This window comes from Gallinula chloropus (genome assembly GCF_964237585.1).
Source record: "Gallinula chloropus genome assembly, chromosome: 1".
Classification (NCBI taxonomy): Eukaryota; Metazoa; Chordata; class Aves; order Gruiformes; family Rallidae; genus Gallinula; species Gallinula chloropus.
In genome coordinates this window covers 158,750,376-158,770,684 of record NC_140085.1, presented here as the reverse complement: position 1 = coordinate 158,770,684, position 20,309 = coordinate 158,750,376, and the positions used below count along the sequence as shown (strand labels likewise).

Genomic DNA, 20,309 nt, shown 5'->3' with positions numbered 1-20,309 from the left:
AGCCAAATTCCCTCAAATATTCTGGGAATTAAAGGCTGGTTTCAGCAAACTCAACCCTTACCTCCAAAAAAAAAAAAAAAGGATATTTTCACTGAAAACTCACATAAGGCTCAGGTGTATTTCATTTTCCTTTATACTTGTTCAGTTCTTATAGGTTTTTTTTCCGGTTAGTCAGGAAACTGCATCCCCTGCCAGAGTCCAATGACATCACCTTGGCACAAGCTCATCTCACGACTCTTTTGTAGTAGAACAGACTATTTCTCTGTCCCTTAGAAATATTTTATTTGCTGTAAAGATTAATAAATCACAGCAATTCCATTTGCAATGTAAAGTTTTTCTTCTAAGAGAAATGTTAGCCAATTTTTAAAAAAAATTTGAGAAACAGAAATCAAATTATAGCAGTGACATTTGCTTTATTATATTTTCATAGATAACAGACATGTTGATTCTAGAGGGGGTTTGGTATATTTCTGTTTAGACCATTATTCTCCAGAAATGTGATTGCCTTCTTTTCCTAGGTTACATCCATCTTTTTTTTCAGATCCTAACACATGAAAATTCTTTATTCTTCAAGAAATGTATAAGAAGGCAAAGACTTTAGGTTTAGTGCTGTGTTCTCCTATGTCATGTCAGATCTGTAGAAATGATATATGAGCGGACTTCGAATCAGTCATCTGTCGTCTAATTTTCCCCCCTTATACATACTGACCACTTAGACCTTCAGTGAAAATGACAGATACCTTGCTGGATGTAATGGGGTGCATGGAATGCAATTGCAGACCTAATGTAGGAGAAAAGCCACGCTTGTCAATTATTCTGAGACGCCGCTCAAAAAGCTTCAGGCAGGGTGCCGGAATCGCGCTATTTTCTCTTTCTTCAAACAATTTTGTATCTTGCATTTGACTATACCCACTGAAAATGTGGTGACTAGGAATCACAGATATTTTTCACCAAGTCAGTCAGCGCATTTTTACAATGGGAAAATGATGATACACTAATAATGTTGTGCCTGCAACACCCACATACACATAGATTATTCTTCACCACTGACATGCAGCTTTTTTCTATGTAAAAAACTGGCTGACGTCTGGAAGGAGGTTCTACACTGTATTCAGTAGAATTTTGGGCCATTATGTATAATGTTGCTTCTCTTTTAAAAGGAATGGAACTAATGAGAATGAACAGTTTCTTCCTCAAGGACCTCTCGCTAATCTCATCCTCTTTGCAGGCAGAAGACCCGGAGTTCATTTCATCCAAAACCCATCCCTCTCCTTTTTTAAATATTTATATAAAATTGACCTATTCCAAAAGGTCATTTGCATTAAATTGCACTACCAGTTTGTACCACAAAATGTTTTGTATTACTCCAGCTGTAATTATATATTGAAATATATTTGATAAAAATAAAAGTGTGTTTGATATAACACTTTGACTGTACATTACTGTGCATATGGAGGCAAAATTAAGTGAGCAACTTTGCACACTTTCAATAATAAGTGTATAAAAATAAGTAAGAATGCATGTTCTTATATGAATGATGATGTCTTGAACTTCAGGCATCAGCAAAAAATACATCAAGAACTTCCTAAGCCTCCATTTTCATGGTTTGCCCCTCCATTCTTCACTTGATGTAGTACTGGAGATACAGTGCAATATCTTTTTCCCAAAAATATGTACCTCCTATTCAGCACTATTCTTCTGAGAAATAGTCTTCATGGTTACAGTTATGCTAATAAATAAAAGGGTGACAAGGACCACTGCCTGATCTTGAGGCCAAAGTGTCACAGCCTGATTCATTTCCGTACTGTTGAGACCTACCTTCTCTGGAGCTGCTTCATTCTGCCAAGAGCAAGTTGGAGCCGTCCAAGAAAAAGCCATTGAGTTAACAATTAATCAATGTGGACAGTCAGGGCTTATTGCTTGAGTTCATGCCTTGTCTTTCATTTCCTTAGAAGACACAAACCCTCTGTCTTCCTCTGTTGATGGGTGCACATCAATATTGAGACAGAGAATTATAGAGGTGCCACATGTACCTCTTCTGTCTTTGTACATCCAAGGACGTACAGACTCAGCCACATTCTAGTCCTGTTGCTGCCTTTTCCTCAGCCATTAACTTTCCTTGCTTGTGTGGTGATCATGGTTGATTCTTTTACATACTATTACTATGTTAAGATCTTCTAATTCATCCTGAGTCTGGAACCTTTCTTTGTTTTCTTGCTATGTCTCCATGGTCTTTATTCAGCACTGGCTGCTTAGAAAGTCTGACCACAAATCTCTAGGCTTCACACACTGCTCACCTTGTATGGCTGTCATGTCCCTGAATGACAGCCACATGAGGTCCTTATTTTGCCTCAGGGAAAGTCACATTCATGACAGCTGCAATGTCTGGAGATGCTTTTCAGAAAGGAACTATAGTCTAGAAAGTCACACCCCAAGGCCTTTCTGCTAGAGGAATCTACATGCTCTGTATCAGCCATAAGTTTCCCATCTCCAAGAAAAAAAATGGCAAGGGATGGAGATTACCAAAACCAGCTTCCACAACTTCATCATCTAACAGCTGCAGCCATTTTGTCAGAGTACCTTCTGCACACCAAACCACAGAATGCAAAAACAATCAGTCTGGACTGCCTGAGATGACTCCCAAGACATCAGCACTTTTTAAGTGCTTTGCAATCTGGGACTACCCGGACTTCAGTGTTGTTTCCTGAAGGTTGTCCCTGGTAGAAGACAGGTTGCAATAGATTTACCTTGGGTTTGTCCTTATAACGTCTGAGACATGTTACCATTACTGATTTCATTATCAAAATCTCTTTGTTATTCACCAATGATGCCTCTTTGGTATTTGAACTTTACGGTGCCAAACTCAGTTCTCACCAACAGCTTGATTATTTCTCAGGTAAAAGTTTCATATTTTGTATATTGTTTCCCATGGCTCAGTTTGTATCCAAGACTTACTCACATCTTACATTTCCTTTATTCTCATTCTCCCTGAGGTAATTCAGGGAGTCATATCAGAGAGTCGTAACATACGGCACTTCATTTCTGGCCAAAACAAACATGTTTGCGGGGCCTTCACAATCTTCCCATAAGGTTCTCAGTACCATTACCTTTGATACCTGCTTCAAGTCAAAAAGTAAACCCTACATCTGTTCCATTTTAACAACATGAATGTTTACTAGCTGACATCTGCAGAGATTGCTTGTTCCCAAGAAGTGGAGGAAAACTCAAAAAACAGCAGAAAAGATGTCATAACATCAATTTTTTCTTCAAAATGTAGTCAGTTCCTAATCTGGTTGCATCAGCATGATTTTGTCTTCATTGCTACTCAAAAAAGAACATACTGGACTATTTTGTGCGTTTTCAAGAATCATAGAATCATAGGGGTTGGAAGGGACCTCGAGAGATCATCAGGTCCAACCCCTCTGCCAAAGCAGCTCCCTAGTTCATGTTGCACAGATAGGTGTCCAGACGGGTCTTGAATATCTCCAGAGAAGGAGACTCCACAGCCCCCCTGGGCAGCCTGTCCCAGGGCTCTGTCACCCTCACTGGGAAAAAGTTCTTCCGCATGTTGGTGCGGAACTTCCTGTGCTCCAACTTGAGGCCATTGCCCCTTGTCCTGTCCCCATAGACCACTGAAAAGGGGCTGGCTGATTCCCCCTGCATCCCATACTTAAGATATTTATAAACATTCATAAGGTCCCCCCTTAGTCTTCTTTTCTCTAGGCTGAACAGTCCCAGCTCACTCAGCCTTTCCTCAGAGGGGAGATGCTCCAGGCCCTTAATCATCTTCGTAGCCCTTCTTTGGACTCTCTCCAGGAGATCCCTGTCTTTTTTATACCAGCGAGACCAGAACTGGACACAATACTCCAGGTGGGGCCTGACCAGGGCAGAGTAAGAAGGAGGATCACCTCCTTCCACCTGCTGGCCACACTCCTCCTGATGCACCCCAGGATCCCATTGGCTCTCTTAGCCACCAGGGCACACTGCTGGATCGTGGCCAATCCGAGCCTAGGTCTATACAGATATGTTTGGCTGCTGAATGTGTCATTTCGCTGCCATGCCAAAATTTTTCCACTTTCATAAAGGCTATCCCATAGCTGAGTCTCCCCTTAGTAAGTCTTAAATCTACTTCTATCTGAGCTGATGGATGTGCCATTTTAACCTACAGATATGTGTTCCTTTTCAGCAATTACTTCAGCTAAAAGGATGAATGAGCTCCATGACATAGCAGACTACCTATGCATTATTTATAAAGAGGAAATCTTCATAAAACTACATCCAAGGTTCTTCTTAAAATAGCCCCTGAGTTTCATATTAACAAAACCTCTTCATTTATCTGTGTTCTTTCCAGAGCCTTGTGCAGGAAAAATATAATGGCATTTCAGGAAAAAAAATCAATGCTTTCTCTCTGCAGATGAGAGAGTCAATGAAGCAGAGTCATATAGAGACACTCAAGTCATATAGAGACACTCAATAGGAAACACTAAGCACTAGCACATGTCTAAATAACAGTATGACTCAAGGCTTCACAGAGAACAAATTCTACATGCTGGGATTCAACACACCGAGTTCTCCTGGGAAAAGGACTCTCTTTTTTACAGCATCTACTTCCTAGCCCTGAAGTAGACACCTCCATTTAGTCAACTTGATAGGTACAATTCTGCACCAGTTCTCTTGACTTGATCGCATGGCTTGGTTCATATCCCTGAACATAGAGGTCTGGTGCTCTTTGTGACACTAGGATATCCCTTTTGAGCTTCAGCTGAAGATCAATGGGGAATGGTCTTGTGTTAAGACAGTCTTAATAGATGTCTAGGATAACCTAGGACCCCACGAACTATTATAGATGCTGATGCAAGAGCAACTAGAAGAGAGCTTTTGATCTCCACTGTTTAAAATGGGAGCTTAGATGTTTAACTCAAATATAAACACCTACATGTACACACATACATTTGAGTTTCTTAATTTCAAGTGGAGTCCCTTCTCTAAATTCAGAAGAGATGAACTGCAGCAATTACATACAAAATGCAATTTTTTAAGAGAGTGGATTTATGCTGCCAATTCACAGTATGCATAATGAAAAGCCTGAATAGTTTTCCAGAAATTGCTCAACACGTCTGAGTAGCATTGTGAAGAAATTATTTCATATGCTGCTTCTGAGGAAGCATTTGTTAATTTCAGGTATCAGCTTTACATTTTCTGTTTTGTCAGTTAATACCTGGATACAAATTAGAAAATGTCTCTTTTGCACTCAAAATTTAGTTACTCAACATTGTATCCTTACTGCATTTCTGCCAGGTCATGTAAAAACTAAATTATTTCTTCTTCTGTGATGTAAAAATTGCTCTCTAATTTTCATATCTGTTATTGTCTGGCTGTGTGTAAATTTGTTCACACAAAACTACTTGCTACAACTATTTGTATGAAGAAAAATGCCAAAAAGTCTACGTTGGGTATTTTTCAGTATGTTGTAAGAAAAATTGAAATTAAGACTACGTAGACTCTCAGTTACTCCACATGGCCACATTGATAGCCTAACAGTCACACTGTGAAATTTGAGGAGTGGCCTTACTTTCACCTGAGAATCAAGTTGCATGTTTTCAAGCAAATATCTCACAGCTTGACTAAATGGGACTTCATATATAATGACAGAAAGAGCTATATTTTCTGCACATAGCTTATCTTCTGTCAAAAGAAGTATGAGTAAACTTCTAAGTATAAAAGCTTCATCCAGCACATAGATTTGGCCCTTTAAAATGTACTGCATCATACACAATCATCTATAAATCCTGTGTATTAATATTTGTCTAATTTTCTTGCCAGAGGGAAAATCAGATTCTTTCCTGCTGAAGATTTTAGAACTTTCAGGCTAAAATCATCTTTTCCATTTGATTAAATGGATTTATTGTCTAAGGCTAAAAGCTATCCAAAAAACATACCTTACATATATTCTCAAGCCATACAAAGCAGTATTCCACTCAAATTATAAATCCCAGTGACCATACAACAGCTGACTTGCTGGATTTTGATCAAAACAAACCTAATGATTGGACATATATTTAGTACCAAGCAGGTTTTTTCATCTAATTTTGAATAATTTGGGCCCTCTAAATTAACACTGGGAAACCTAACTGAGAGCCAATTATAATGCAACTTGAAAGCAACAGAAGTGACACCATCCATGGCTACTTCAGGAGAAAAACAGTCAAGGTGGAAAATCTAGAAGTCTGACAGTGAAACATGAGTCTTTTTAACCACTGGCTCACAACACAGTTTGTGAGCTTATTATAATTTTGCCACACAAAGTTGAGTAGTCTGGTCCTCCACCATTTCATGCACCTGCATAAAAGTTTTCATCTCCACAAGGCTCATTCAGATAGTTTGTGTCTGGCATTAGGGTTTTGTAAAATATATATCACAAGAAAATCTGACGTTTCGCAGTTTTTTCTTCAGAATGGAGGCAAAATTTTGAAACAGTCAAAATAGAATGGTCACCAAAAAAGCTAGGTGGTTCCAGAACTAAAAAAAAAGTTGGTATGAAGGAAAACACCAGGATCCTATTTCATCAGAGCACTTGAAAAATTTAATATTTGAATATTCTACCTAATTTTAGCCAGGCAACTTCAATCAGGGTTCTTCTTAGATATGTACTTAATAACCAGTAGTCAAAAGTGTCTTCTCTATGTTCTGTAATATCTACAAGTTATTTGCTATTGAAACTTTTTTCCAAATGGAAATATATTAAAATTTTCATAACTCTAAACATAAGTATTTATACTTAGAGAACAAACACAATGGCAGAAATTAATTCTCACTATTGCCCACTCAATATGCCTTACCCCTCTGCTAGGGAGAGACTTGCTAGGGAATAAGAAAGTAATCCAGTTAGAAGACTATTTCATCATTGACATTTTCTCTGAGACTACCAAAAAAATAAATAAATTACCAGGTAGGAAGAGCTGTGGGTAGGGACTGTGAACGAGCTGTGATTCTGGGTAAATACCACATTTTAACAAAAACTGATACAATTACCAACTAAATCCTGCCACAAAGGACCTCCTTTAACTCAATTCTCTTCCTGGAAAGATAGCAATTAAAACGCTTTTAGATGTTAAGTTCTTAGAATAATCACCTTCTTAAATTAAGTATTTTTTTAAGGTCCCTATATGTTTTTATACCTCCACTAAGTAATTAATAATGCTTAATTATTGATTTGAGTGTTAATGCCAGGCAAGTGCTCAATTCACTATTACCAAAATGTCAGTCAAGCCTGGTTTCGAAGATGTGAGAGAATAAAAAGGCTGCAAAATACTAGCTTCCCTTTTTCTCTGATTGTCATATAACCTACAATGTCTTATTCAGGTTTTCCAAGGATGTGGCCAGCCTAAGCCAGCACCTGCCCTGAGATCTTCCCGTTCTGTCCCTGAAAACTTCAATAGCCGGTTTAGACCATACAACCCAGAGGAGAGACCTACAACTGCTGCTGGCACAAGTTTGGATAGGCTGGTAAGGCAAAATATATTCCACCTTCAAAATAGTGGGAATGGCTTGGTAAAATAGTAGAAGAATTGTAATCTGACAATTTTTTTTTTTTAATAATTTCATAATCACTCTATATAGCTTCTGTGCTGTTCCAGCATTCAGTAAATCTTTTTTCTCCATTGGAAATGGTAGGGAATTGCATTGCACGAGAACAATATGACTCAGGTTTTATGTATTAATAATGTTAGAAGAGAATAAGCTTTTTTCCCTCAGGCCAAAAAAACAGGTGAGCCATGACAGGTATAAATTCTCTTTGAAAAGTGATCTACAGCACTATAGGGTTTTTTTATTATTTTATTAAAAATGTTTTTATGGATTAAAACTAGTTTTTAGCAGCTGGTTCTTTAACAAACACCCTTGCAAAGGCACATTGATTTGTTCCACTTCTTTACTTAATTATAAAATTACCACTGCTTTATTTCCATCCGCCTCAAAAATTGACTTTTATCAGCTAAAACTTCAGTGATCATTAATCTTGCTTTATTTATGCAATCATTTCGAAAACAAGGCTTTAACAGAAGATTATTTTCTCTACTACCAGTCATCGGATTCACATTCCAGACTTCGATGTTCCTGCTATTTATACATCTGTATATTTAGAGCAGACTAATTATTATAGACGTTAATACCACCTCAGCAACCATTTCGAGGTGAAGCCAATGAGCAAAATGGAAGAGCTGTAAAGCATCTGAATCAAAACAGACTGTATCACATACCCTCCGCTTGGCGAGCTTGTTGCCGAACACCTGCACAGCACTGGTCTGTCTTGCCAAGGACAAGGTGCTCAGGGCCGTAGCAAGAGTGAGGGGAGAGGAGCACCGACATGAGAACAGACACCATTAGCTTGGGGTGTGAGGTTTTGTTGAGCTGCATTCCCGCTGGGGACCAGGCAGGTGTTGGCTCACCTAGGGCACTGAGATGTCTTGCTATGGTTCTGATCGCGAACCTAAAATGTCGAGAAGTTTCTCTGATACGCAGCTTTGATCCCTGAGCAGGAACCAAAATGTACTTATTCAGATAAGGAACTAGGTACCTCCTCAAAACCATCGTTCAGCAAATTCCTTTGACAATCACAGTATCTCTCCACAGTGTCAAGTCTTTCCAATCACTTCTATATATGCTGCATTCTACTTATGTACTGTATTCTGTCAATCTTCATTGCAATTCAACTTTAAAACATGCCATTGCATTTGTAGTCAGGACATGGGATTAACCTGTGGGGAAAGGCAATGTTTGTTAGGTCTCTGCTCTTCTGAAAATAGTGCCACAGATATCCTAAAAGGGGAAGATGATCTTTACCTCCACTGTAGGCTTAGGTCTTTCTGCCCCAGCAGCTTCATAACCCATTGTAGCATCTCAAGCTAAAAATCTGGCTGGTAAGAGTCAATCTGTATATGATGGGTTCTTAATTTGACCCTTTCACTTCAGATTCAAAGAACCAGCCCTTGTGTATACCCCAGTGCAGAGACCTGGATCTTGATCTAGAATTGATCAAGGTAAAGTACAAGGTCATGAGAGCTTATAGGTAGAAGCCGTGCTCTGGACAAAGCTAAAGGCTTCAAACACAGGAAGTGGGAGGAAGCACATAAAAAGGAAGGTGGGTAGCACAGTTCAGTTTGGATTACTCTTCTGTTGTAAGGGCAGTTAAAGCACTTGTGCAATGAAAGAGACAGGTTTAAGAGACAGTCCATATTCACATAAGGAGAATACTTCTAAATGCTTTAATATCTTTTTTTTAAACTAGCATGCAGCATCCTGAACAAAGCAGAGATGTTTCATATGCTGCTGGCCTTTACAGGCTGCAACTAATGAAAATTGCCATTGCAGATAATTCTTCCCAACTCATAATAACTTGGACACTTTCAAAAGGGAACTTGTTTCACATGATTTAGCTAGGTTTGTTCATGCATTATTTCAGAAAAAAACAAAGAGCTTAACATTGATGCTGTTGCTTTTAAAAGTGTTCCAGCCAAATACCTATTCTGTTTTCTTGCAGGTGATATTTAAAATAAAAGCTATTAATAGCATATTCATGATGAGTGTTGGTATCAAATCCATCTCCAAATGGCAATGATGCAGATGTTATCTTCTTTTGGGTTGAAACCAACAATACCTCAAGTTAGAGATGGCCAGTGGCCTCAGACAGAGCAAGGAAAGCTGTTTATGTGGATTAGAGCAGAAGGCCTTTTTTCAGAGGTGTAGTCCCATAGCAGGACTTGGGAAAGATCACTGCCTGCACCTCACACCAGCTTGGGTCATTTTATCCAGAGAGATATAAATGCTGGACTCTTTCCTCACAGGAACACCATTTGACCTGCCTACATTAGGTCCTTAGTGTTAATGTGCTGAATCATTCCCTGAATCACGTATCTCTCTTCATTAACTATAGACAGAGCCTGGAGGACCAGCTTCAGTTAGATCCTCCTGACCCTTGCAATGCGAAAGGAGGCAAAGGGAACCCCATGCAGTTGTTTTCCAGTCTTCACACTGGTCGTTTTCTATTGCTTGCTTAATACAAACATTCAGCAGTGTTAGTATTTGGATAGTAGGGTCAAACATCTAAAGCCTCTTTTGATTATTATAGGTATAAGAAACAAATCTTTCTTTGTGAGTCAGCTGACTGTTCAGTCTTATGTTAGTGCTTTTAGAAGTCTGTTCTGGAGTTTGTATTCATAAAACACTGTCAGACCACTTAACTTTAAACTGTCATCACAAAGTCCAAACATGCAAAAAAAAAACCTCAAAAGAAGTGACATACGGTTCTGCTTTCATCTATCTTTGACAGCATGTTCTCAGGAGAGGCCAAGTTTAGAAAATATTTCCTTTGCATCCCGATCTTATATAAACATGTAGGGTATCAGAAGCAATTATTTTACTCCTACTCATATCCCTCATAACCTGCTCATATTTATACTCTTAACTCAGGTGGGCATATTTTATCAGGTATGTTGCACAAAGCAGCCCTCATAAGAAGCCTACACTGAAGTCACCTGGCACTGAAACCTTCTGAGAAAGTGCTCCTTCATCCTTGCCTGAACTTGTGTGATTAATCCATCTCATTCCATTCCGAAAGGAAAAGCAATTTCCCTGTGTTATTGTCATGTATATAACAAGTAAGGTTTCTTAAAAGAAATAGATAAAAATAAATTGTGAGAAATGTGAAGAAAAAAATTTAAATATTCCCAAAAGCTAGTTTAAAATGCATCACATGTATTCAGGAAGTTGCATAGAGCTTGAGGTAATTGTCTAAGCCTACATGAAAAGCACCATCTGAGACAGCCCAGAGTACCTGAAACATGGAACTGGCAGATACAGCACAGGACTAGAGGAGACCAATGTATTTCTGGAGCAGCAGTGGGGAATGGGAAGAATACACTGCATCTTCTCAAGCAATTCAAGAGACAAGTTCTCAGGCAATTCAATCACATCTTCACAGCACAGGGTCTCAAAGCCAGGCTCTTTCTGAAGTCAATGGAGAGAGACACACATCTTTGGGGAGTGATTCACCCTGGCTGTCAGAGACACCTCTCACACACTTGGAGGCTAAAGGCTCAGCTGAGATATCCACATGTAGATATACAATACTGAGATGGCTCAGAGTATCTAAGACATCTAATTGAGCTGGCAGATATAACAATCCTTTGGGACACCCATACCCTCCTGGACTGGCAGTGGAAGGACAGGTAGGACACCCTAGAAGATGCCTACTATGTGGCATCAAGGTGGCAGAACTGAATCGAGATGCAGATTTTCCTTGCTGGTCCCTCTGGGTGGAATTCAGCTACATAAACATAGTCACCTGATGCTATTTGAGATACCTATGCTCTTCAAGATATCCACACGTGAAAGCAAAGTTACAGGAGACCTGGCTGGAAGCAAGAAAGAATATCTCAGAGCTACTAAATTCACTTTCAAAGCTGTTTAGGTAACTGGATTCTATCCTATTACTCTACTGATTGTAACAGAAGCAAAACCGATGATTTTTCTGATTCAGTATAGGGTAGATACCTATAACCACCTGTCTAGATTTGCACTCTAGATGAGTGTAGTTTTTACAGTTAACAGAGAGAAATAAAGGTCTTCATTCAGTTGTCTAAATGTAGGTTTAGCCTATGGACTTGAGATAAAATATTTCTAAAGCATGATGCATCTCATAACTAAAGTAACATTTAAACAGCTCTGAGGAATCGTTCCCTATCTTTCTACTACAAAGTGCCAAAAAGTAACAACCTGAGGCTAGGCACCTAGCAATTACACCTGAAATCCAAGAAGATAAATACTGTCAGAAACCAAATAATTTTTACCAGTGAACTCAGCTGCTTCTGTAGAGCATGATCTAAGATTTTCAATTTAAAATCTACTGCTTATAAAGACTCGTTATCTTCTCTGTGCTTGCCTGTTTGGTATAACCTGTGGTTTATTTTGTTTTGTTTTGTTTTGTTTTTCTGTTCCCTGAATCTGTTTCCCTCTTGCTTCCCAGAGGACTATCTGGAGGACAATGCAACATGGTGTAAGCTCTGATATTCTTATTCTTCACCTTCATTCCCATTTGTCTTTGTACAATGCTGGGCAAAACACTTCTTTAAGTTTCATCTTCACCATCTTTACTTTTTTGTGTGTCTTGTAGGCTAAAATGGTAGCAGTTCTTTCTAGAGTTTTGCATTTCTGGCTGATTCAATACCACCCAATGCTTGTCCTTTCCCATATTTTTCTCCAACTTTAAGGATAAGATCTCACCCCCAGGAAGTGTGTATGTTCCCTCAGTGAGCTAAAAGCTGGTTAAGCATCCCCATGATCTCAGACCCCATGTATGCATGCTCACCAGTGCGCAGCAGCATTCAGCCTGGAGATAGCCCTGGAAAAAACCTCCCAGGCCTTCCTGGGCTTTCTCCCTAGAATTGCCCATGTCTTGCTGTGCAATCTCAGGCAAACCATGGGTGTCTCTGTGGGAGCCTGATAAAGCAGATCCCCTTCTGCTCCCCAGCTTCATAAGCATTGTGAATGTTAGAGGTCCCTGGGTGTCAGACAGAAGCCCCCCCTCAGCAGGGTTCAGCACAGTCCAAGGGGAAGGCAGGAACTCAGCACCACGCAGACGTGCATCATCTCACTCGTGACGTACCTCAGAGCGAGTCACTTGGACTGTTATATCCAGCTTCTTAACAGGATTAGTTAATCTACAGGGAGCACCATGCTGATACAGCCACGCTACCTCCTGCCTCTGAGCTGCCTCAAGTACATCTGCATCCACTGCATACAGCACAGTGCTGCCTTAATTCACCTGGAATTTCTCCCGAGAACATACTGCAGCCTGACCTGGCTGGACGTGGATGAAATAATTCCACATTTTCTTTCAGGGGGATGTGGAAGCTTTCTTGATTTTACACGAGGGAGCTGATGCACTATTAACCATATAATGCATAATGCACATGCATGCTATGGAGATAGGCAACTGAGAAATTGGCTGTGGCGTTTTGCAGGTGATTTACATTCAAGTGCAGTGTAGTGGCTGCATAGATAAGTGGATGAACATGCACCCAGTCCAAAAGAGAAAACCTTTCATGCTCTTTGCCCTGGGGAGGGGAATATACTGTGTCACATTTTGTAGGATTTTTTTTTTTTTATCTTCCCTCCTGCATTCCTTAAAATAAAAGTAAATAAATACTCAACTTCCATGAGTGAAAGTCCTTGAAACATTTTTTAGGACTAAAATAGGATGTATGTTAAGCATCCATTCAGTCATATTTTAATTTTTTTTTTTTAAATTCTGTTGTGTAATGATTTTGGTTACAATTTAAAAAATGCAATAGTAACCTAACAAATTTGTGAACAATTCCTTCCCAGTGCTCCAAAACTACAAGAAGTGGAAAATATTATTTTTAAAAAAAAAAAAAGATCTGCTTTGCATTTTGGCTATAAAAGACTAAAATTAACAGGACAGTTTACTATGAAGACGTTGATCTGAACTCCCACAGGGAATCCTCTGGGGCACTCCTGAAAGCGAAGTTTATGTTTCAATTTTGTTAGAATCCATTTAGTCCAGAGTGTAGAAATGTTAAAAATATGGAGTGATAGCACAATTTTCCTGAGATGGGATGTTTATTCTCAACATTTTATTTCTGAAGAGTCCCTAGAATAAAATCCAGTAGGTATAAATCTCAGAGGGTTTAAAATATCAGGATGAATTTTTAAAACACCTTCTGCATACAAAGGCCATAGGGAAGGACACAAACTATGAGCCTGGGAGAGACTTCATAGCTCAGGAGAAACTGGTCACACTCTTAAGGGTGAAGATGACAGGCTCATGCAGGGGTTTCAGAAGCCCGCTGACTTCCCGCAGGCTGCTTCCCCCTCAGCCCTTAGACACTGTGCTGTTGGACATGCCATTTCACCCCATGTGATGCCCATCAGCAGATAGCCCCTGTAAAACATCAGCTGTACGTCTCCTCCAGTTTCAGGGTTTGTGTGTTTGAAGAGAGTCCTGTTTCATATTAGCTGTCTGGACACAATAGGCACAACGAATAAATATATTTTAAAACATTTGTCATTGTCGCTTTGTCTCAGATTTAGGATTTGCTCGGTTCTCCAAAAACAGGTGTTGGCTTAGTGTCAGGTTTTGTTTATTCTCAGTTTATGTGTCACAGCAATATCTCAGTAAGCTTAAGTCTGTGCAAACACTTTTTCCCTTATGGTTAATGCCAGTTTCATGTGGCAAAGGTAGATGAATGATGGTGGCTGTCAGAACCCTCCTGGGAGACCTGCCAGAGCCCTGTTTTAAAAGCGGCAATGCTGTTCCATACCACAGCTAAATGGTTCTGCATGCTGCCCTATCTGATGCACTGCATTCCTAATGCCTGTGACGCCGTTACTAGCAAAGAGCTTTATTGCAGCAGTTGCCTCTGTCTCCAGGTGGAATGGGTCTACCTGCTGTTTGGACCCTGCTTAGTATGAGCAAGGAAAGACTGTCTTCCAACAGCAGCAGGAAAGACAGATCTCTACCTTAGTTGGTTGATGGCCTTGATTACCAAGCAGTGTCTGTTTCACCTGGATAGCGATATGTTGCCTGTCTCCTTGAACACAGTGCCTGCCTGAACGTCTTCTAAAAATGTGCTTGTTAGTATGGGTTGAAGTTCCTTTACTTGATGGGAGTGAAGACTCGCTGAGAGACACCATCACATTTCCGGGAATGACCTAAGGGTATGACCGGTATTGTATATCCCTGTTGCAGAGATGGGGAATACAAAATCTGTGGGAGGAATCCAGTCCTGATTACCAGACTTGTCTGCAGACAGGAAGATGGAGAAATGTCATAGTCATGGGTCATCAGCTGTTGTACATTGAAGCATTATGTGATTCCTGAGCTTGCCTATTAGCGTAAAGAAAACCAGGATGCTGAGGGTAAAGCTGGTGCATCTGTGCCATATCAAACCAGACTAAGATGAAGTGAGATTTATTTGCTCTATCTTTTCATGTTTCTAACGTTGCTATCAAGGTCTGACCTGTCACCTCATTCCTTTGTTAATCGATGGAGAGAATTAGGCACATCCAGACCCTGTGTAAGATACTCATTTGGAGATGACAAGAATCTGAATTACCCATTTCTCCCCGCTTAGTATGAAGAGAATCTGGATGATTAGCTCAGACATCCAATTTGTAGATGTCTAAATGTAACCGTAATGCTGGGCTTTGGAGTTAGGCTCTATGAATCAAATTCACGCAAAGGAGATTTTGGTCTATAAAATACATTTTTAGATGGTTGTAATCATGCTGCTAGTCATACTCATTGTTGTAGCATTGCCAGGTACCTAAAAGGATGGCTAGTCTTCAAGAAAAATAGTACGGTGTGGAGGCTATACGAGTTTTATTCAATGGCCATGTCCCCTTGTAAATCTGGATTAAAATCCTTTTCTTTCCATTTGATGCTTCAGCTGCCGCTCAATAAAGCCTGGGGTTTCTTTCAATATACAGTAAGTTTGTTTAATCAGCCTCTGGAAGATGAATCTGAGCAGGAAATACATCAACACCGCTCTTACAGCCAAAAGATAGATCACATTTCTTTTCACGTGCCTGTGCATGGATCTGCAGATGTGAATCCTTAATGTTCTTGTTAATGCTAAAGAAAGATAGTGACTGTATAAACATCCACTGCACTTTAGCATTTTGACATGATATTAAAGGGAAAAATATGGTTTAAAAATTGGTAGCAGGGCTGGTGTCCCCACTCGCAGCACATAAACCACGCTCATTTAGATTCTTCCAAGTAACACAACAGTAACAACAATGACTGACTACCTGCCTCGAAGGTGTTATGCTGCACTGAATCCTTGCATTGTTAATATGAGTACAACCAAGAAGTTCTAAGTTTCCATAAAAAATGGATTTTGTAATATATCACCAGTTCATTTACCACTAGAGAATGAGAGGGTCTTTTTGTGCAAAGTGTCTACAGACCATAAAATGCCTTTTCAGCAACAAAGTTAGTTGTGTACAAGTATAGGTGCCAACGGAGACATTAAATCTTTGATAATTTCTGAATTCCTTGCAAATAGCTATTCTCACTCTCCAAATCAAAAGATGTGTTACACTTTTCTGGCAATTAGTTCTTTCCAGACTTTTGCAGCTATTTTTCTTTGCTAGACTGCAGCACACAGATATATTGTGGCCTCATAACAGGAGCGTGCAATGCTGGACTCCACTTATAACAAATAGCAGGTTACAGCAGGCTGAAAACTGATTTCCCAAGCCAAATATCTCATACATTTTTCTTTGGTTGTAATAGACAGAAATTGACACTTTATGGACTTTTATGTGTATTACTAGTGGTTAGAGGGGAGGTAAAATACAAGGACTAAAAAGGTTTCCCTTCATACAGATAGTGACCCTTTTGTGAACTTTCTTTAGTCAAACCCAAATATTTTACATTAGGAAAGATTTCCAATATTTTCCTCCTGCTTTTATCTCCCATCCCCTAGTCATGTCAATGAATCAGTCTAGGTTGTTGGGACAGCAGAACAAGATGGAATCATTGAATCATAGAATTGTTTTGGTTGGCAAAGACCATTAAGATCATCAAGTCCAACCACTGACCCTCTATAAAGCTGCTGCCTGTAAACAGTGAAGCTTGAGTGACACTCATTGATGGGAAAGCCAAGACATTTAATAATACTGGGGAAGGAGGAAGGAAAAGGTTCATCATATCTAATTTCATCCATCATCAACTAAGGACTACTTTAAGGCTGTGCATCTGTTAGGAGACTCAGCAGCATTTTTTGAATCCCCAGTCTGGGTGCTCCCAGCCCCTGGGAGCATCACAGCCTCATACTTGGGCAAAATGCATAGCCTCCACATTACCACTGGTACTTAGTCACCATGGAAAGTAGAATACTTGCAAGATACTTTAGCACATCCCACTCTGGACACTGGTGCGTACTGAAGCACATAGTAATAGATAACTCCAGCTGCAGGGTTAGGATTTAGTACTATGGACTCCCTCCACAGCTGGTTAAGAAAACAGGCATTTTCAGAGTGTAATTCCCAGTCTATTGTAAACATCTGCCAGAGGTTGCATTAATCGCTCCCTGGAAGTTCCAATGCTTCTCTGTCAACTATAAAGAACTTTAGGCTTGACAAAATATTTAGCTTACAGAGGCCTAAAGCTGAGTTAGATTAACCCCTGCTGAACAGTCAATACCTGACTTCTCCACAAATAGCCCTACCAAAGTGAACGTGTCAAAAGATATTAGATTTTAGATTTAGGTGTAGTCACTGAGGTCTGAGATGCTTGTAAATTCACTATGTTCTGGTAACACTGCAATCTGATGGCAGCAATCATAAATGACCATCATGTACGTGTCCTTGTTAGTTTTCTTGGGTTTTGCTTCTTCTTCATTGAATGTATGTCATGTAGATGTCATTTCTGGTACATAAAAAATGGAATTTCCTGTGCCTTAGTCAACGTCTATAATGCAGGTGCTACATGGAGCTGGGTTTGCTAGTCTCCCATGACAGCAATGGAGACCTAGTCAAGGTGGTCAGTAACAGGCAGAATTCAGTTGCTGAAACACAAGTGCCTTTTGCTAAGCGAGATGCCCTGAACTACCTAAGCGTGTGCAAGGAGCTAAGATGTCATTAGGGCCTTACAAGCGTTCTTCAATCTTCTGGATGCTCCAAAGGACTCCAAAATGGCATTACACTCATTTTTCTCTATTGGCCACCTGAATCTCTCTAAACTTCACTGACAGAGGTCATTGGCTGTCCAAAGAGACGCCTAGGGCCTTCACAGAATGGTCTCAGGTACCTACTGAAGACCTGTACTTGCATGTGGAAGAGAGGGAAAGCCTCCAAAGGCACTGGATACCTGTGTGCAGGCAACTGAATCCCACTTCAGGTCTCCGCTGTCTGTGGTGGGACTTTGACTCCCAGCTCAAACATCAACACCCATACTGAGAGTTTTTTAATTGAGTCACTCACTGCCGGAGTCTGATGAACAACTGACATTGCTATTTATTTGTATGGGAACAAACCACACTGCTGATATACAACCAGTTCTTAACAGTCCCTAGGACAGTTCTAAGAGGAGTTACATAGAGATGTGCTTTAGTATAGGACAGGAATGGTTGGACTCAATGATCTTAAGGGTCTTTTCCAACCCAGTCATTCTGTGATTCTATGATAATTGCCTTCTTAAAGTGCTGGGAATTTTGCTTTCCTGTTGTGTATTTGGACAGCATAAATACTATATAGGAACCCAAATGAAACCAGACTGGAATTAAAATTGTTTTTCTTCTTAAACATTGAAGACCATAAAAATTTCCAGTACATAATAATAACTGTTACCCAAGTAAGTTAACTGCTACAGCGACTAAAGTAAAATGCTATTTGCTTGAAGTGCATTGCCTTTTTTAACATAACATACCTACAGTGCTCACGTTAGACGTGTGATATATAAACAGAAATGACAGGAGTTTGAGAAACACGTTTCTTCTGCTGAAAAAGGCAGTGATCTCTTACAGAAAAAAATATCATGCATAATCAATGGACCTGAAAGAAACTTCCTTTTTTCACGGTCTCACAATGAATGTTAATGGCCTCAAAAATCAAATAAATTTATAATCTTAGAAATAATATGTACATAAAAATCATTTCCATTTTTATTCAGTCAATCAGTCAGTCAGTCAGTCAGTCAGAGGAAATCCAGTTGACCAAATGGAGGTATCCTAAAGCTAACCAAATAATGTATCCTTTACTGTCATCCAAGAGTAATGGGCACTTTCAGGCCACAGTTGATCAGAGCTACTTTAAAAAACCTCTATTGGATTAAGACACACTTGCACCCTTCAGCTCCTGTTTCTCACCATTGACTGCAGAAGAAGAGTTCATAGCTCGGACATGGACACTGATGTCCTGTGAGATGAATTTAATTCTTAGACTCTGTCTTATGGAGCTCACGGTCTACAAACCCAGATAGACTGTGAAATTACTATCATATACCTTGACGGTATTTCTACTTCATTTGTTTTGGCAACAAGAGGTCACCCTGTGCAAGGCATTGAACATGTAGTAAAAATATGCTCCTGTCTTGAACACCTAATGAGATCTTCCTTTCACGTGTTCTTTCCTCTGAAGTAGAAGATGCAGGGTTCCCAGGCATAGCTTATTGTCTCTGTATGATTTTCCAACCATCCGTTTGCACTGTGGGAATGAAGTGATCCAGAAAAATTAAGCGGCTGTTTCAGTAAAGCATGATGTTCACGATTTCCGAGTTAACAAGTCTGGATGGGTAACCTCAGCTTGCCTCAAAAGGCAGAAAGTTGATATAGTCTTCCCCTCATCTCTTATGCTCAGACAATTCAGTTCAAATTATACCTCCAAGTGCAGAGTAGTAGAAAAGCAGTGCTCTCCAGGGTATAGGAGTCCCAGAGACTCTGAGTATCCTCCTCTTTGTGAGTACAGAGCACTTTCACTAGTGATGGCACTGGAAAACCATAGCATTTTTTATCTGCAACCCATCTCTCCCGTATTATTATACCCACATTGTTGAGAAAGAAAAGAGGACAGCTCCTCTCTCAATCCCACCCAGCTCCTTACTCCCAAACCAGCTAGAGTTCCCACAGGTCAAGACCTTTGTTGTTACATGGAAAATGATAAACTCAGCCCCTCTATGCCTGCAGAGAGATGCCCAGCTTCATCACACTTTCCAGCAAGTCACCCTTTCCTTGATGGCAAAACTGAACCCCTTAAAAATCTTTTTTATCATGAAATCTGCTGGAATAGACAGATAGGAGAGGGATTGATTGGAGAAAAAATACTGCCTGTGAAATGCGCAGCAGCTCACTCAAGAATGTGAGCAGCTGCAAATTGACTTGGTAATGTCCTGGGACAAAAGCCTTGGAGTTCTCAAGCTAGTTGTGGAAGCACTTTTAAAAAATTCTATTTCCCACAGGTTGTAATGCTGATTTATGTCTGTGCTAAAATGTGAAATAACACGGATGGCAAACACTCTTTCAGAAATCTAGAAAATAGTTAATGATACATAGGGACATATTCTTCAATGTCATTTGTTCCTTAATGTCCCCCCATGGCAAAGGCACCATAATCACCTCAAGGCCACTCATCCCCATGCTAAAACACTCTCTTGCTTCTCTGAGCTATTTGCTTTATCAGAGAGAAAAGAAAGATTAAAAGGACATCATTGTAAGAAAGGAGTTGTGACCAAGCTATTTCCATGCCTTATAACCAGCTAAAGATTTAACTCTGTCCTCCTGGACCAA

At 39.8% G+C, this 20,309-nt stretch overlaps 1 protein-coding gene across 1 annotated transcript in view; it reads left to right on the top strand.

The window, feature by feature from the left end:
* Positions 1-20,309, top strand: part of GPC6 (glypican 6) — a gene marked incomplete at both ends in the record, with an annotated part of 791,424 nt that overhangs the window by 720,467 nt on the left and 50,648 nt on the right. The window contains 2 exons of the mRNA XM_084279285.1: positions 7,363-7,506; positions 12,023-12,052. Coding sequence (XP_084135411.1) covers positions 7,363-7,506; positions 12,023-12,052 — 174 coding nt within the window. The remainder of the gene's footprint in view (positions 1-7,362; positions 7,507-12,022; positions 12,053-20,309) is intronic.